The 19,546-nt window shown below is 42.7% G+C and overlaps 1 protein-coding gene across 1 annotated transcript in view; it reads left to right on the top strand.

Moving 5' to 3' along the window:
* The window catches only part of LOC147109488 (RAS guanyl-releasing protein 1-like), a 162,005-nt gene that overhangs the window by 78,261 nt on the left and 64,198 nt on the right, over positions 1–19,546 (top strand). Inside the window, exon 3 of the mRNA XM_086003478.1 lies at positions 17,536–17,651. Within this exon, the coding sequence (XP_085859604.1) occupies positions 17,536–17,651 (116 nt within the window). The remainder of the gene's footprint in view (positions 1–17,535; positions 17,652–19,546) is intronic.

Here is a 19,546-nt window from a genome sequence, read left to right as displayed (position 1 = left end):
TGAAGGCTGTGTCGTTATTAACTGTACAACCCACAGACTTTACAGTCCCCAGTCCAGACTTTGAAGTAATCTCAAACATATTATGGGGTTCAATTTATCTATTCCCTTAAGAATCTTGAATACTTATATATCTCTCCTAAGTCTTCTTTTCTCTAGATTAAACAATCCCAGACTCTTCCAACTTCTCTTTATAGCTCAGATTCAATAAATTAGGTGTCAGTTTGGTTGCCTTATTCTGCACAGCCTTGATATCCTTGCTATAGAATAGAAACCAAAATTGAACACAGTACTCACTTGTGCACACCTTCTGACGGAAGAAAAATGTCGCCAGCGCACACCACTTTGAAGGAACTTCCACGTGCGTGTATCTCTGCAGGATTTGAAGGTGAAAAGTCGCACACTGGGTGCGAATGCACACCATCGCCTGACTGCCCTGCCTAAGCAGAAGACTCCGAACCGCAGCAGAGATGCAGTACCCCCTTTTGTTCCAGAAGAAGTCAATGAGATTCCTCTGGATCTTGGCGACAGATTGAGGAGGGGGGTGGGGGGGATCAAAGGGACCGTTCAGCCACCAGTTGGTTTTTGACCAGCACTCTAGTCCTGTAGGAAAGCAGTCCGAGTAATCCTATCCATATCTGGCCAGTTTGCTGGCCAGGTGTCCTCAGCAGAGCTCAGTTAAAGAGTAGACAAGGGTAATGCAGTGAATGTGGTATACATGGACTTTCAGAAGGCCTTCTATAAGGAACCACATAAGAGATTTGTGATAAAGATCAGGGCATGTGCAGTCAGGAGCCAGGTAGCAGTATAGACTGAAAGGTATCTACAAAACAGAAAACAGAGGGTAAGAGTTAAAGGAAGTTTCTCAGCCTGTCCTGTAGGGATCCGTGCTGGGACCACAGTTGCTTACCATTTACATAAATTACTTGGATTCAGGAATTGGAGGTTGATGTTGAAATTTGTAGATGATACCAAATTGGGGCGTATGGCTAATAATGTGGATTACTGCACCAAAATACAGGAACACATAAACAGGTTTGCAGAGTGGGTGGATAAATGGCAAATTAAATTTAATATAGCTGAATGTGAGATGGTTCATTGGTAGGAGTATTAGAAGATCACTTATTATTTGAAAAGTAAGAAACTAAATGGAGTAGAGGAGCAAAGAGATTTGGGAAGACAGATACGTAAATCACTAAAAGTAGCAACACAAGTTGATAAGGCCATAAAGCGTGCAAATAAAATACTGAAGTTTATTTCTAGAGGAATAGAATACAAAAGCAGGGAGGTAATGTTAAATTTATATAGAAACTTGGTTAGACCACACTTGGAGTACAGTGTGCAGTTCTGGTCTGCATATTCTAAAAATGATATAGAGGCACTGGAGAAGGTGCAGAAAAAGATTTACAAGGATGTTAGCAGAATTGAGAGGATGCAACAATCAGGAAAGATTAGGCTAACTGGGGCTCTTTTCTCTGGAAAAGAAAAGACCGAGGAGATGTGATAAAGCCTTTAAAATTATGAAGGCATTCAATAGGGTGGACATGGAGAAACTGTTTCCACTTGTTGGTGAGCCCAAAACAAAGGGGCATTAATATAAGATAGCTAATAATAGATCAAATAAAGAATTGAGGAGGAATTTCTTTACACATTAAAGAAGAGTGTGGTGGGAATGTGGAACTCACTGACAAATGGAGTGGTTGAAGCACATAGCATTCATGCATTTAAGGGCAGGCTTGATACATACATGAGGGAGAAAGGAATAGAGGAATATGGGGGCAGGGTGGGAAGAGGTCATTAGAGAGGGAGGAGGCTTGTGTGGAGTATAGACTCTGACATAGACCAGTTAGGCCGAATGGCCTGTTGCTGTGCTGTAGATTCAATGTAATGGTGCAAGCGAGGGTTGAAACCATCAGAAAGGAACATTCTTAAGCTGTACATATAAAGATGTAGATTATGATGCTTATCAAGGGTGAAAGAAAAAGAAAGACTTGCATTTATATAGTGCCTTTCACAACCACTGGACATCTCAAAGCGCTTTACAGTCAATGAAGTACTTTAGAGTGTAGTCACTGTTGTAATGTGGGAAACGCGGCAGCCAATTTGCACACCGCAAACTCCCACAAACAGCAATGGGATAATGACCAGATAATCTGTTTTTATGTTGGTTGAGGGATAAATATTGGCCAGGACACCAGGGATAACTCCCCTGCTCTTCTTCGAAATAGTGCCATGGGATCTTTTACGTCCACCTGAGAGAGCAGACGGGGCCTCGGTTTAACATCTCATCTGAACGACGGCACCTCTGACAGTGCAGCACTCCCTCGGAGTGTCAGCCTAGCTTTATGTGCTCAAGTCCCTGGAGTGGGGACTTGAACCCACAACCTTCTGACTCAGAGGCGAGTGTGCTACCAACTGAACCACAGCTGAAGCAAAATGATACAGCACATCAACTACAATAAAGTGCAGACAACTTGCATTAACAAAATTGCTGATCTTTAAAGGCAGAAGCATGACAAGTAGGGTTATTATAATCATGCACTTACACTACAAAAGTTTTTTTTCTTATTACCTTTGGATACATCTCAAGATTTTAGAGAAACTTGTATGACCTTTATTGTTATTAATCTGTTATTTAACACTGAATTATAGAGTGAAGCCCAGCACATAGAACAGAGATTTGCACAAATGTTCTCTCCTTCATTCTCTAGAGTAGATGTGAAAAACAAAAAAAAACTGTTAATTTTAATCAAATCCAAGGTACTGCACTCTTCAGTCTCGCTGCAAAAATAGAAATACAGTGCCCTAGCATGAGTCACGTGACATCACTTATGCAACAGTGACAACCACTTCACTCCCACGCTGTGATACTCAGGCTTCCACTGACTCTCACTCTCCATTAAGCTGTGCAACCAGAATCCCAGCCAGCACAACCTTGACAAAACAACTAGTCTTATTCATACCTTTATATAGAATAAAACCAATGTAGCATCCAGCTTCAAGGCTCTAAAACACTTTAAAGTTCAGATGACATTCAGAAATGACGCAATTCTACATTTTGTGGCTTATATTTTTGTTGCACCCTCTATAACAGGTTCCTGGATATCTTATCCTATACACAGCAATATGGATCATGTAGTTATTACTAAATTTCGCAACTTCTTTGTACATTGAGTTAGATGGTCAACTAATTACTGCAAATCCAGAATATGCTAATCTATCCAACGGTATTTTCACCCTTATCCATACAATTTATGTCCATACATTACATACAACTCCAGTTGCAGCCGCAGACCAATCTAAACAGAATCTTCTCCGTGTCAGCTGTGGCTCAGTTGGTAGCACACTCACCTCTGAGTCAGAAGGTTGTGCCACTCCAGGGACTTGAGCACATAAAGCTAGGCTGACACTGCAGTGCAGTGCTGAAAGAGTGCTGCACTGTCGGAGGTGTCGTCTTTCAGATGAAACGTTAAACTGAAGCCCTGTCTGCTCTCTCAGATAGACATAAAAGATCCCATTGCACTATTTCGACTAGAGCAGGGGAGTTATCCCCGGTGTCCTGGCCAATATTTATCCCTCAACCAACATAACAAAAACAGATTATCTGGTCATTATCACATTGCTGTGTGTGGGAGCTTGCTGTGCACAAATTGGCTGCCCACATTACAACAGTGACTACACTTGAAAAGTACTTAATTGGCTGTAAAGCGCTTTGAGACGTCCGGTGGTCGTGAAAGGTGCTATATCAATGCAAGTCTTTTTTTACATCAAGCACCAGCTTACAAGACAACTGGAGCAGCTAATATACTGTAATAAAGATGTGATTGTGAGCATTAACTCAGGCAGGACTCTTTAAAAAATACACTTCTTCCACAAATCTTCACTCCACAAATTGGGCCAGAGTAAAACCAAAGATGTACTTCCAATATTTTTTTTAAATTGTGAGTAGATTGGTTTCTTCTTTTCAAAACGTATTTGATGCAGTTTTCACCATTTTGGCAGGACTGATCCAGTTTGGTACATGTGTTGTATACATTCTGTCTAAGAATTAATTTAAACTGTAAATGATGTTCACTGTCTAAAAAAAAATGTTAGTCCACCTACAAATCACTTGCAAAAGGTCTTTACACAATTGGTTTTGAGGCTTGATTTTCATAGATGTATTTGTTTAGCACAAATGTTCAAAGGTTACACTTCCGCCACGGAAATTTAACAGAATTCTCAAATTACTATTTTCATAGATATAAAAAGTTTTTTGAGAACTACCCATGGTAGCGATAGACCATGACGTTAAATCAGATTACAAAATTGCAGTTGATGTAGTTGGAAGTAAATGGGCCATTTCTGCCTAAAATCTTGCATAACGTGTTTTATTCCTTGTGGCTCCTTGCGATTTACTTGTACTTCTTGTAATTTAGTATACTGTATTTGCTGCTCACGATGCGGTCTCCTCTACATTGGGGAGACCAAGCGCAGATTGGGTGACCGCTTTGCGGAACACCTCCGTTCAGTCCGTAAGGGTGACCCTGAGCTTCCGGTCGCCTGTAACTTTAAGTCTCCGCTCCACTCCCACTCAGACCTCACTGTCCTCGGCCTCTTACACTGTTCCAATGAAGCTCAATGTAAGCTCGAGGAACAGCACCTCATCTTTCGATTAGCCTTCTGGACTCAACATAGAGTTCAACAATTTCAGACCATAACCTCTGCCTCGATCCTTTTTTCCCCCCATTTTTTTCTCTCTCCCACATGGCAGCTTTCTTTCATTCTGCCAGTGCCATTTACACTTCATCTAGAGCCATCTTTTGTTTCTTAACTTGTCCCATTACCATCTCCTTTTGCCTTGCACCATCTCTTAATCTCTCTTAATCTCTCTTAATGTCTCTTAATCTCTCCTGCCTTCCATCCTATCACAGACCTTCCCTTTTGTTCTTTCCTCCCCTCCCCCCTTTCCCTGCCCCTGCACTTGTTTAAAAACCTGTTCCATCTCCAGTTTTTTCCCAGTTCTGACGAAGGGTCATCGACCTGAAATGTTTACTCTGTTTCTCTCTCCACAGATGTTGCCTGACCTGCTGAGTATTACCAGCATTTTCTGTTTTTATATCAGATTTCCAGCATCCGCAGTATTATGCTTTTGTATTCGTGTTTTATTCCTTTCTGGATTAAAATATTTCATTGAAAATTTAAATATATGAAAGAAATTCAGTTCCCTGAATGACAGCTTCTAAATGCAGGGAAGTGAAAATCAGCCAAGATTCTGCTCCTGACCCATCAGACTCATGCTAGGCTGCCATGAACTATGGCAGCCTGCCACATCTTTGACGTCACCTGATGATTTCTGTGCAAGGTCATTCAAGTTGGAGGAGAAATTATAGCCAAGCCTGATTCTGTCCTCATCCAAAGTCCCACTTTCCAGTTTGCTGATTGGAGTGGGAACCCCAACTAATTTTCATCACCCCTAAGGCCAATTCTATCACCCGACCATTGTCCATCATGCACCAGGGATGAAACTCGAGACATACCTGGTCTGTATGGCTCAATACCACACTAGGAAGCCCATTTGCATACTGAATTATTGACGTGTGCCCTTCAAACCATTTTTCTAACAATAGTTAAAGCATGTAGATGGAGAAACGGCTGTGGAAATATTGGTGAGAGGCAATATAGGCAGATGAGATCACAAGGCAATTTTCTCAAATTTACAAATAAGTTTTAAAAAATGCTCATCACCTACTCTTTTCACAGTTTAAACTTTATAGTTTTATATTTTAAAACACAAAAATGTTAGAGATGGAGTTAATGCTGATCAACTAAGTTTGTGAGACTGACTTTGCCACTTGTGAATTATCTGATCAACCTCAGTTGTGGTGGCTTATTTATTAGGTCAGACTGCAGAATGTGACACATCCTTTGTTTTGCCTGTAAACAGTGGCAGACAATGCAGATGAGCAACACAGCTTCACAGTGCAGAAAAAGGGGGCATTTCTTTTAAACTGGAGTCGTGAAGTAAGAGCTGTTTGTACAGCAGAGAATCATTTTCTGTGAATATGGTTCCTTGAAGTCAAGCATATAGCTGAATGCAGAAATGCCAAGACTCTCGCTATTATAATGGGGCAGAAATTCCTCCCCAAACGCGTGAGTACGGAAGGGGTACTCACGCGTCTGGCCGGAGGAAATGCCGGTTTTCAGCATGCACAGCGCATGCGCTGAAAACCGGCATTTCCTCTCCTCCAACCCAAGAGGTGAAGAGGCTAGCGCATGCGTTGTAGGGGGCAGCGCGTGCGTCTTGGATTTCCTCTGTTTTGGGGGATTTGCGCATGTGTAAAGGCCTCCGGTCTTTACGCTTGTAAAAAGCACACATAAGTATTTATTTTTACAGGTAAGTGGTGTTTTAGTGTAATTTAGAATTTTTTTTCCCACAGGTTTATTATTTTAAAGAATCTACAATAAGGTAAGTTTAGTTTTAGACCCTTTTTATTAAAAATTTATTTTTTTCAAAAAAAAAATGATTGTTTAAATTATTTTTTAAAACTTATTTATACTTGATTTAATGATTGGGATGTTTTTTAAATTTTTATTTAAAGTTTAAATAGTGTTTTGGGCCCCCGTAGTTTTCATGAGTTTGACAGTTCTTACTCTCAAACTCATGAATGAACCTTCCCCTCCCCTGATTGGTTGTACAGTGCTCACCTGATCCCAGCCGGCACATCGCACTAACTACGCCGCTGGATCAGGTAAGCACTGCGCGCTGACATCTGAACCGGGCCTGTGACAGGAAATGCAAGCAGGCCCGGGCTTCAGATGTCAGCGCGCAGGGTGAGTGCAGATCGGGGGCTTGCACCCGCGGGAAGACCCCGACCCGAATTTTTGGCCCAATGTTCTTTACAATGATACTGAAAATATCCAAAACCTCATCCATGTCTAAACTTGATGAAGAGCATCATTTAAGCATGCCTACTTGTTTTTTTTATGATATATTTAACTCCCCATTAGATGTTGACAATGAAGAATTGTATTTTTGGGGGGAGTTACCAGAATTTTAGCCATTTATTCATTTATTTGGTGACCCAACAGAAAGTCCCAACAAGATGTTCTGTACCTGTCTGGGAGACGAAGTGTATGTGTGTGTACTTTGCTGCAGATTAATGTACAGCCAAAGATGGTGGGGGGAAGGGAATGTAAAGTAAAGCTGAAAAGTTTTGCACTCCATCAAATGCTTCCTAGGGGTATGGAAGCATTTGAATTAAACTAAACAAATAGCCAACACAATTCTTTTAACTCTGCATTGCAGCCATTCCTTTTTTTAAGCTGTATATATCACAGTGCAGTTCTAAGATTTTTAAAGTTCATGTGATCTATAAAATACATTTGTTAAATTATAACAAGTATAAAAGTGATATTATACCTTTTATTATTCTGTAATATTAACTATCAAGTCAAGGCTGTGTCTTTCAACAACCACAGTAGCTACTAGGAATAAATATACAATAAGACAACGAAGATGGGTTCATTTGCCCGCTCATCCCTTTCCAGTTAAATGGGCAGCAAAGAGCACCACCTAATGATGTGGCTGATCACTGAGGAGAGCCAGCACTGGCTAATTCATGTGACAAGACAGCCCATGAGACATGAGCATGTGATGCTTATATTTTATGCTGTAGAATGACAATTGCCTCAGTGATTAGTGTAATTTTAGAATTTCATAACTGAAAATTTTCTTTGTTAATGCATGTTCAATGTAACAATGTGAAGGTCATGGTTAACCCTTACTCTATTAAATTACAAAGTATTTACAGCACAGAAACAGGCCACTCAGACCAACGGGTCCATGCCGGTGTTTATATTCCACACGAGCCTCCTCCTACCCTTCTTCATCTAACCCCATCAACTGGAATAAATAAACTGGAACTTTATAAATTCAGCACAAGAAATTACCTTTAAAATAAATGGGGAGTAATTAACCATTTTCTCAGCGATTACTAGAGGTTCTGTAAAAATCACTACGTAAGTAGCATCTTAACACGAGTATTTATTATCCTATAAAACTGGGGCTGAGATGTTAATATGTGACTGCTGTTTTTCCAGCCAGCTGGCCAGCCATGTTGTGTAACCAAAACATCAGGTATTCCAGCTTTTTAACAACAAGGGAAGCTTTGTTTGCCCAGATAATTAATCAAATAGACTGTGGTGCTCACATTTTACATGTGACAAGACTCTGCTCAATTGGATTGGTTCTTTGATGTGGTACTTTTGTGCCAGCACTAATTGTAATATATGTGGGTAGAACAAATGAAGGACAGAGACAGGATGAGTAGCTAGTCCATGTGCTTGCTTTATTAGGCCAGAGCGAACTGAGCATGCTCATAGTAAACCATGTGACAAACCATGTGATAATACATTACACTGTTTTCCCCCTTAAAGAAATATGTATGTATTCCCTCTCCAATACAACTAAACTATGGTCCCACCTTTCCCAGCATTACATGTACCACATAACAAAAACTCCTGGCTTTTTTTCTTTTAAATGAACTACAAATCCAGTTTAATAACAGGTTTGCGGAGCCTTCCTGATCTCCTTAAAGAAGGTTTTGGTGTTGAACCAATTTTCGGGCTGTTTTGTTTTGGTTCCGAACTCAAAGAAGTGTTTCCTCACTTGATACAACCTTGCTCACAAGACAATTCAATACGATGGTTTCAATTCTGTGTCCATACACTGATCAGTCCATCCATTCAAGGTGTTTTCATACACTTTTTCAGTACCGAGTCTTTTTGAGTCTCATCTGCAATCTCAGTTGCATTCACGGGAAAGTCTTTGTCAACTTCACCTAGCGTGAAAATCTCACCTTCACTCCAAACATGAGTCTTCTTGTGACAACCTGGATAAGGCACCTGCGATTGCGTTTTGTTTTGAAGTGTGATATTCAATCATGTGACAATAACACTGCCCAGCGTTGCATTCTTGATGTGGCCATTGCAGGGATGGCAGATTTAGGCCCCAATATTGCTAGGAGCGGTTTGTGATTGGTTATCCGGGTAAACTTTCTGCCGATCAAGAACTGTTGGAATTTCTTGATTCCAAACACTATGGCGAGTGCTTCCTTTTCAATTTGCGTGTAGTTTCTTTTGCTCTTTTTGAGGGTTCACGATGCGAACGCGATTGGTTTCTCTTGGCTTACGTGGCTTATGATGGCTCCCACACCGTAGCTAGAAGCATCACACGCTAACTTAAGCTCACGCTCTGTGTCATAGTTTACAAGTAGAGCATTGCTGGAGAGACTTTTCTTACAAGCATCGTAAGCTTCCGTTGCGCTTTTGTCCATTTTCACTGAACATCCTTCTTGAGGAGCTTGAGCAATGGAGCTAACATGGTCGCTAACTCGGGTAAGAAATGTGCGTAGTACTGGACCATTCCAAGGAAAGATCTTAACTCAGACACGTTCTGTGGCTTTGGAGCATTGATGACAGCATCAATCTTTTCCTTAAGTGTTTGCAAGCCATTTGCATCAACTTTCAGACCAAGGTACACAACCTCGGGCTGCACAAAAGCACATTTGCTCCTTTTCAATTTGATATTGTGGGATTCGACCTTTTGAAGCACGAAATCTAACACATCTAGATTTTCTTTCTCACTGCTTGTTGCGACCTGCACATCATCTTGATTGCATAAGCAATTTGGAATTCCTTGCAAAATCTTATCCATTGTAGCCTGGAAGATTTTGGGGGAGGACTTTACACCATATAGCAGCTTGGTGTATGAGTGCAGTCCCCTGTGTGTGTTCATGGTGAGATACTGTTGACTCTCTTTGACAACATTCAGCTGAGCATAAGCGTGCGACAGGTCAAGCTTAGGGAAAACCTTTGACCCAGAGAGTGCTGCATACAAATCTTACGATGTAGGTAACGGGTACTGCTCATCGTGAACTGCTCGGTTGATAGTAACTTTGTAGCCACCACACAAGCATACAGTTTTGTCTGCTTTGGGCACTACCACAATCGGGGTAGCCCATTCATTTTTGTCAGTTTTTACTAGCACTCTGTTCTCTCTCAGCTTCACTAGCTCTTCCTCCACCTGACCTTTCAACGCATAGAGGGACCGGCCTTGCCTTACAATAGGCAGGTTTTGCGTTGGACTTGATGCCGATATGCACGTCATACCCAGTGATGCCCTCATAACTGTCTGTGAACATGCTTTCGTGCTTGTTCAGCATTGTGTCGAGTTGCACTGAAGACATTTTTCCAGTCTAGTTTTAACTTTCTCAACCAGTCTTTGCCCATGAGGGCTGGCCTGTTGTTGTAGTTCGCTACAATAATAGGCAGCTTTACTGACTGGCCATTGTGTTGAAATGTACATTCCATTTGTCCACATGTCTCTAGGATTTCTCCGGAGTAGGTTTTTAACTCTACGGTACTCTTTGTAAGTGGTATTTGATTACGCTTAGTCTCATGATAGAGCAGTCTGCCGCCGTGTCGATACATATATCAATACATTGGTCATTGATCAAAAGTTTTGTACGGAAGTCTTTCTCATGACTGCTAGTGGCATAGATACTGTAGATGCCTAGTTCTTCAACATCAGGTGTGTTCACTACAATATTGTGAACTCCTCCCTTTTGTTGTCGTTGCTTTGCATTGCCACTAGAATGGTTCTTACTTCCTGCTTTAGATCTAGCTCTGCAAGCTGTTGAAATATGGCCTTGCTTCTGGCAGTGAAAACACTTGCATTTCTGTATTGGCAGGACTGTGGTGAGTGTTTTCCATTGCAGCGATAACAATTCACTGAACTGCTCTCACCAACATGCTTTTGACTTGGTCTCACAGCTTTAGGTTTGGCAGTGGCTTTGTGACTGTCGACCTCAGCTGCACTAGTCACTTGAGTTAGACGGAGCTCCCTAACATTCTTAGACGCCATCTCCATAGATAGGGCAATTTTGCATGCTATGTCAAACGTTAGGTTTGGAGTGTTCAGTAACTTGGACTGTGTGCGCTCATCCATCAGTCCACACACAAACTTATCTCGCAACACACAATCCAAAAATGTGCTGAAGTTACAATGCAAAGACAGGTTCTTAAGAGCTACAATGTACTCACTGATGGTTTCACTTTCTTTTTGATTTCTGGTACCAAACTTCTGCTATTTCTAACTGCTTTGGGTTGAAATGGTCCTCGAGTTTCTTGACAATGTCATCAAACGACGAATCCTTCGCTTTTCTTGGTACAAGTAGGTTTGTCAACATTCCATAGACATCTGGCCCGATCTCCATTAGAAAAATTGCTTTTTTACGTTCACGAATTACTTTATTTTGAGCAGCTTGAACATTCTGATCTGCACCTTCGGTCTCAATAATGTTATTGGCCTTAAAAAACATCTCCATCCGCTCAATGTAAGAACTGAATGGTTCGCGAGCTCGGTCATACATGCCAAGGCTTCTGATGAATCCCGTAGGCACAGCCATGATTGTCCCGATCCAATCGAACAGTGACTCAGTACGCTACCTGTGGACCTTAAATGTTTCCACTCGAAGGTTGAACACTGTGTCCTTCCATGATCCCTAAAAATGGCTTTGGCATCCCATCCTTGTCGCCAAAATGTAATATATGTGGGTAGAACAAATGAAGGACTGTTAGATCCGTGATTCTGAGGGTATGCTGTTATTGAATAACCACACGGATGCTGTAACTTAACAATAAACAGGTATTTACTGGAGGAGGGTAGTCTCAAGACTGGGGGTACAGAGGCATGCGCAAAGCTTATATACAGGTGTGGTCACTGCCGGTACTACAGTATACAGGAGCTGTAAAAGTAGTTCTGTCTTAAAGGCACATACACTACAATTCCTCCCCTTTTAGATTAGTAGTACCCCTAATATTCAAATAACAATTAACACTTTAACATGTACATTAAACAACAATAGTCCATTTATAGATTCAGTCTTTGGGGCGGCTTCCTGACCCTTTCGGGATAGCGCCTTTCCTGAGGTTCTTGTTCTTGGTGCAGAGGCGATTCTGACCCCTTTTCATCGGTAGTTCATCGGGTTCCACTGCTACTGGTTCTGAGGTAGATGCTACCGGTATGTCGGGTTCATCCCCAGGTACTCGAGACATGGGGTTGACGTGTTCCTGTGATGCAAAGATCTGATCGACGTGGCGTCTCACAATGTTCTCCCCGACATCCACTGTGTACATTAATGGGCCCTGCCTTGTGCATATCGTTCCGGGTTGCCATTTCTCTGTTCGATAGTCACGGGCCAAGACTGGTTGCCCTACATGGAAGCTCCTTGTCGGCTTCTCATTGATGTGCTGGAATTGTTTGTCCTCAACATTTCTTCGCACATTTGGTCTGAGCAAGTCCAGACGAGATCTCAACCTTCGGTTAAAGAACATCATGGCCGGGGTCTGGTTGGTAACTGCATGTGTCGCGTTTCGGTAGGCTAATAAGAAATTGTCCATCTTATGCTGTAGTGGAATTTCATCGTCGCACATGGCCTTTATCGCCTTCTTAAAGGTTTGTACGAACCTCTCAGCCAATCCATTTGTGGCTGGATGATACGGGGTGGATGTGTAATGCCTTACCCCATTCCTTCTCATAAATTTTTGAAACTCTTCGGACACAAACTGTGGTCCATTATCAGAGCAAATCTGCTCTGGCAGACCCTTTCTGGCAAATATGGTCCGTAGGACTGCAATCGTTTTCTCTGTAGTGGTTGAAGACATTTTTATCACCTCAGGCCACTTTGAATGAGCATCCACTGCTATTAAGAACATTGAGTCCATGAAGGGACCAGCGAAATCAATATGCACCCATTGCCATGGAGAGGAGGGCCACTCCCATGGGTGTAGAGGGGCATGTGGTGGTGCATTTTGGACCTTCTGGCATCCTAAGCAGCTCTTAGTTAGGTCTTCGATTTGTTGATCGATTCCCGGCCACCACACATAAGCCCTAGCAAGGCTTTTCATTTTCACTCCCCCCAGATGACCTTCATGTAGCTCATTTAGCACTCTCTCCCTTAACTTGGGTGGAATCACCACTCGGGATCCACACATCACTGTCCCCTGGCATACTGACAGTTGTTCTCTTCTGGATGAGAATGCTGGCAACAGTGAGTTGCCATGTGTTGGCCATCCCCTCACCGTCAAATCATATACCCGAGACAGCGTCGGATCATTGCGGGTCTCCTTCTCTATATCCGCGTGCTTCCTCCACAGTAGGCAGTGGCAGGCGCGATAGCCCATCAGCGTTCCCATGCTGTTCCGTGCCTTTATATTCTATTTCATATTGATTCGCCCCTAGAAACAGGGACCATCTCTGTAACTGTTGTGGAGTCATCACTGGAATGCCCTTCTTAGGATTAAAGATGGAGACAAGTGGTTGGTGGTCAGTCAGCAAGGTGAACTTCTGCCCATGCAGATAGTGGTTGAATTTTTTTACTCCCCATACTAGGCTGAGGGCCTCCCTGTCAATCTGGGCGTAGTTGCGCTCGGCTGAGGTTAGTGACCGAGACGCAAAGGCTACTGGCCTCTCCAACCCGTCTGGGAATTTGTGCGACAGCACCGCTCCAATACCATAGGGTGATGCATCACATGCCAAACGAATTGGTAGTGCTGGGTTGAAATGGGCCAACACCTCTTTTGATGTGATCAATTCTTTACACTTCTGGAAAGCTCGTCTACGTTCGTCATCCCACTTCCATGGTACCCCTGTTTGCAGTAGGGTGTTCAGTGGGTGTAATACCATGGACAAATTTGGTAAGAACTTGTGGTAGTAGTTTACCAGCCCAAGGAACGACCTCAGTTGTGACACATTTTCCGGTGCTGGAGCCTTGACTACTGCCTCAATCTTTTCAGGGGACTTATGTAACCCCTCTTCATCGATGACGTGGCCATAATACGAGATCTGTTACTGGAAAAACTCGCACTTGTGGCGATTAGCTCGTAGCCCATACTCCTTTAATCTGGTGAGCACCTTCTCCAAGTTGGCAAGGTGATCACTGTCATTTTCGCCCGTGACCAGGATGTCGTCCAAACAACACTGGGTCCCTGGAATCCCTTGCAGGACTTGATCCATCGCCCTTTGCCAAATAGCCGGAGCCGATGCTACCCCGAACACCATCCGGTTGTATTGATAGAGACCTTTATGAGTGTTGATCGTGAGGTATTGTTTCGAGGCTTCTTCTACCTCCATTTGCAAGTACGCCTGGGCTAGATCAATTTTGGTGAAGCGTTTATCTCCAGATAGCGAGGCGAAAATATCCTCCATTCGTGGAAGCGGATATTGTACCGTGTGAAGGACTGGGTTCACTGTCACCTTAAAATCCCCACAGATGCAGACCTTCTTTGGTTCCCCAGGCGTATTACTCAACGACCTCTTCATTACAGGAACGATGGGTGTAGCCCACTCCCACTTTGGACAGTACTCCTGAATGTTCCAACCCTTCCAGCTCTGCTTCAACAGCTGGTCTGATCGCATAAGGCACTGGTCTGGCCTTAAGAAACTTTGGGCTTGCATTTTCCTCTATTTTAATCGTTGCTGTTATGCCTTTTAGTGTTCCTAGTCCCTCCTGGAACACTTCTTTTGCGTCAGTTAGCATTTTTGACAGTCGTCCAGGTGTGATGTCGCCATACTTTTTGGCCTCAACCTTCAGTGCCTGTATGGAATGCCAATCTAATTGTATCTTCCGGATCCATTCACGTCCTAGCAGTGGTGGTCCTCCATCTGGCAATACATATATATCCATTTTAGGTATTTCCTGGCCTTTATATATCACTTTCACCCTTATTTTTCCTTTGGGGTAGACTTTTTGCCCCGTATACGTCTTCAAGACAATCTCTGTAGCTTTCAAGGGTATATGTGAAAATAGCCGCTTGTAGTCCCTTTGGTTTATGACTGTTAGGGCTGATCCTGTGTCCAATTCCATTTTCACTTGGACTACGTCTATCTTGAGTGTAACCCAGATAGTCTGGTGATCCTCCATTTCGGTTACCTTATGTAGTTTCAGACAACCCAGCTCCTTGCTTCCGGAGTCTGTGTCACTTTTCTATTCGTCTGAACCACTGTCCATCACCTGGTGTACCTTTTTGTACTTCTCCTGTGGAGATTTCTTACTGTTGGTTTTCTTTCCAGACCTGCAGACTCTTGCTATGTGTCCTGTTTTCCCACACTGTCTGCACACTTGGTCCTTGAACCAACAATCCTTCTGGTCGTGTGTTGTTCTGCCGCAGCGATAGCACTTCCCTGTTCCATAGGACATTTCATTGGTGCCACATTCTTGCGGTCTCCGTTGTATCTCTGCAGCGCCCCTTGCGGCTGCTTCGTGTGATACTGCCATACTGAAAGCCTTGTCCAGCGTAAGATCCTTTCCTGATAGAAGCCGTTTCTGGGTTCCTTCACTTTGTAGCCCACACACAAACTTGTCCCTTAACGTATCTGCTAGACCCGCTCCAAACTGGCAGTGTTTCGATAGCTTGCGCAGTTCCGTTAGGTACTCAGCATTGCTTTCGTCTTTGTGCTGGTTCCTTTTATGGAACTTAAATTGTTCTGCTATCAGCAGCGGTGTGGGGTTTAAGTGGTCCTGTAGGATTTCTACTATGCTTTCGAAATTCTTGTTCACCGGCTTCTCTGGGGTTATTAGATTTCGCAGTAACCCATAAGTTTTTGCACCCATGGAATTTAACAAAACCAGTGCTTTATTAGCATCTGGCACTTCATTCGCCCTGCAGTACACCTCAATACGTTCCACATATGTCGCCCAATCTTCGACTTCATTGTCGAACGTAGAGATACTGCCACTCTTTGGCATCCCTGGGTGTGATTTAACTGTTGAAAATGGCATCTCCCGCGCTTCCCCTTCTTCTCCGCTGGCACAAAATGGCGTCTCCCGCGCTTTCCTTCCTTCCCGCGCTCGCCCTTCTTCTCCGCTGCGGCTCAATGGCGTCTCCCGCACTCTCCCTTCTTCTCCCCGCGGACCCTGTTCAGCCCGTGAGCCCTGGTTGTGCTCTGCGCATTCTTCTTTTTATTTTAATTTTAATTTTTTTTCTCGACTCCGCTCGGTCTTGAACCCGGCTGTTTCTCTACCCTCTCTCTCTCCGGTTTGTTTTTTTGTTTTTTTTCGACGCCGCTCGGTTTTCAACCCCCGGCTGCGCCCTGTGTGCTTCACCCTCTGTCTTACCCGGTCGACGCTGCTCGGCTTTCTCTCCGCCGTCGGTCGGCTCCAGCCGCTGCTGCCCAGGAAGGGTCTGCGCTGGACCTGTCGTCAGTCTCTTGCTGATCGTCGTGGCTGGGGAACCAGGCCCGGCTCTCCACAGCCTCCCCTGCGATGTTCACTCTCTGCCTGACGACTGGGCGGTTGCTCGTGGTCGACGCCCGTGTTCCTGGCCTCGACTTTTTTTTTGTTGCAGGTAGATTCGAATCGACACTCGTCGCCACTGTTAGATCCGTGATTCTGAGGGTATGCTGTTATTGAATAACCACACGGATGCTGTAACTTAACAATAAACAGGTATTTACTGGAGGAGGGTAGTCTCAAGACTGGGGGTACAGAGGCATGCGCAAAGCTTATATACAGGTGTGGTCACTGCCGGTACTACAGTATACAGGAGCTGTAAAAGTAGTTCTGTCTTAAAGGCACATACACTACAAAGGACAGAGACAGGATGAGTTGCTAGTCCATGTGCTTGCTTTACTCTTAGCATGCTCATACTAAACCATGTGATAATACATTACACTAATGGACCTGTTTTAATCCGCGAGTTGAAGCTTTTCAGGATGGGTCAAAGTAGTTGAGGGCAATCAAATCCTGTGTCATTTCGGGGATCCTTGAATCCACAGTGATGCAGCAAAGCAGAGTATTGTTTGATGGTATGGTCACTCTGCTGTGCCAAGTTTTTTAAAAAAAATTAGAAGATGCAAAAAAATAACTCCTGTCCCCAAATGATTAAAATTCCAAAACTGAGTTCACAACTGATTTTTCTGATAATGGGAAGCTGGATTTTCCTGAGCTGTGAGCTACATTCCTTACAATCACAATAGTTTGGGTTGGTCATGAATTTGAATAACAAAATGGTAGCCCAAACAGATGTAGCACAAAGCCACCTACAAATAAAAACTTTATGCACAGAGTGGGGACAAAACAAGACAGCTTCTCTTTCACAGTCCTGTGTAATCTTGTACTTTAGTTTGTACTTCTGGGGGTGAAATTAGCCAACACCAATAGCGCTAAACAGTGTAAAAAAAAAAGGCACTGATTCACTATCAGCCTGTTTTTCACTACTGCCATTGACTGATTTCAATGTCTCTGATTTTGTAGCACGGCCAATGAAATATTTCCAGCTGAACAGCGTGCCATTCTCCAAATAGTCTGTATATGAAATTATTAGAATGCACAGAGTATTGAATATGATGAAAGAACAAATTAGCAAAATAATTGAGGTTAAACTCAAATACTTCATTACTGCAGGCAAATAGGAGTGTTGGCATAAATAAAATGGGAGAGCGAAGAGATTAACGAGCCGGTGTTCCAATTTCTGTATCTTTCCCCCTTCCAACAGATGCAGACGGGAACCTGTGTCGAAACAGCTACCTGCTGCAGGTGACTCTGACCATGCACCGCTTCAACGTGTCGTCCACAGAGCTGCTGCAGAAGCTGATCACGCTATATCCTTTTGCTGTGATACCACTTGAGCTGCAAAGCAGGCTTCACCACTGGAGTGTAACAGCACGTCTGCAGGGTAACCCATTCATGTTAAACAGGATGGTCAGGCAGCAGAATAAGATTCATTTTATTTTCATGATATGTCAAAAAAAAATTTCAGTTGTGAAATAAAAAGCTGAAGGTATATTCCCCCTTTCTTAAATATAAAAGCACACTGTTCCTGGGTTACTTCATTTATTATATTTAATATAAGAATAACCACTTTATTTGGTAGTGAAAGTTCAATTTCATTACAGTCAGCCTAGGTTTTACTCATATCACTTTCAAATGTAACTCATATACCAGTACGAGTGCATCCGGATTGAAATAAAGATATTAGTTTTTTTAGTTTAAGGTTTCTTTTTAATATTTCATTAGTTTTTCCCTCATGTTGGTGAAAAGCAGATTGACATTTCCATATATTCAAGGATTTGTATAATTTTCCTGTGTTTGATAGAGAAGAGGGTTTTCTTTGTGGATTAAATAAGGTAAAATAAATAAACTTTTTGCGAAGTTATGCATTCATGCCAAGCAAATAAAGCAAACTTTGCCTCATTCCCTCCTGGTGAAACTCATCGTCCCTCTATGCAGTGTGTAGCAATAGAGTAATGTTCATTTCCGTCCATAATTTAGCACTCTTTTCACACACTTTACACTTATGCGGTAGATTAGAGCCCCTCATTCTCAAACAGTAATTCACACATAGGCTACAGTTATATATCATCTTAGAAGCTCATCACTCAAAGCAATACAGTCTAGTCAGTGTAAATGTTGCGGTTCCACCATTACCATATTGGATATCTCAATGGGTCTTTACATGCCTTGTTATTGCAAATGAGAGATCCTTTTTAAGAGATTTGTTTGCTGTGCTTTTCTGGGTTTTTTTAATTCGCCAGAGCTTAATAAAACTAGATACTCTATTCCATTCTCTCTCGTGTACTTATCTAGCTTCTCCTTAAATGTATCTATGCTTTTTGCCTCATCTACTCCTTGTGGTAGTTAGTTCCACATTCTAACCACTATCTGGGTAAAGAAGTTTCTCCTGAACTCCTCATTGGATTTATTAGTGATTGTCTTATATTTATGGCCCCTAGTTTTGGTCTCTCCACAAGTGGAAACACCTTCTCTAAGTCTACCCTATCAAACCCTTTCATAATCTTAAATACCTCTATCAGGTCACCCCTCAGCCTTCTCTTTTGCAGAGAAAAGAGCCCCAGCTTGTTCAATCTTTCCTGATGGGTATAACCTCTCAGTCCTGGTATCATCCTTGTAAATCTTTTTAACACCTTCTTCAGTGCCTCTACATCATTTTTGTAATATGGAGACCAGAACTGTTCACAGTACTCCAGGTGTGGTTTAACCAAGGTTTGACACAAGTTTAACATAGCTTTGCTGCTTTTCTATCCCTCTAGAAATTAGCCCAGTACATTGTTTGCTTTCTTATGGCCTTATTAACCTGCGCCGCTACTTTTAGTGATTTGAGTATCTGTACCCCCAGATCCCTCCGTTCCTTTACCCCATTTAGACACTTATTTTCCAAGGAGTATGTGGCCTCCTTATTCTTCCTACCAAAATGTACCACCCCACATTTATCTACAGTGAAGTTCATCTGCCAATTACATGCCCATTCTGCAAGGTTATTAATGTCTTCTTGTATTTTGTCGCAGTCTTCCTCAGTATTAACTATACCCCCCACCCCCACCCCCACAAATTTGATGCAATCTTCAAATTTTGAAATCGTACTTCCAATTCCCGAGTCCAAATCGTTTATTTAAATTGTGAACAGCAGTGGTCCCAGCATTGATCCTTGTGGAACACCATTTCTCACCTTTTGCCAGATTGAGTAACTACCCTTAGCTCCATTCTCT

This window comes from Somniosus microcephalus, chromosome 12, assembly GCF_052327205.1.
Source record: "Somniosus microcephalus isolate GS21.2 chromosome 12, FLI_Smic_1.0, whole genome shotgun sequence".
Classification (NCBI taxonomy): domain Eukaryota; kingdom Metazoa; phylum Chordata; class Chondrichthyes; order Squaliformes; family Somniosidae; genus Somniosus; species Somniosus microcephalus.
Note: the sequence above shows the minus strand (reverse complement) of the source record. Positions and strands in the feature narration are given on the sequence as shown.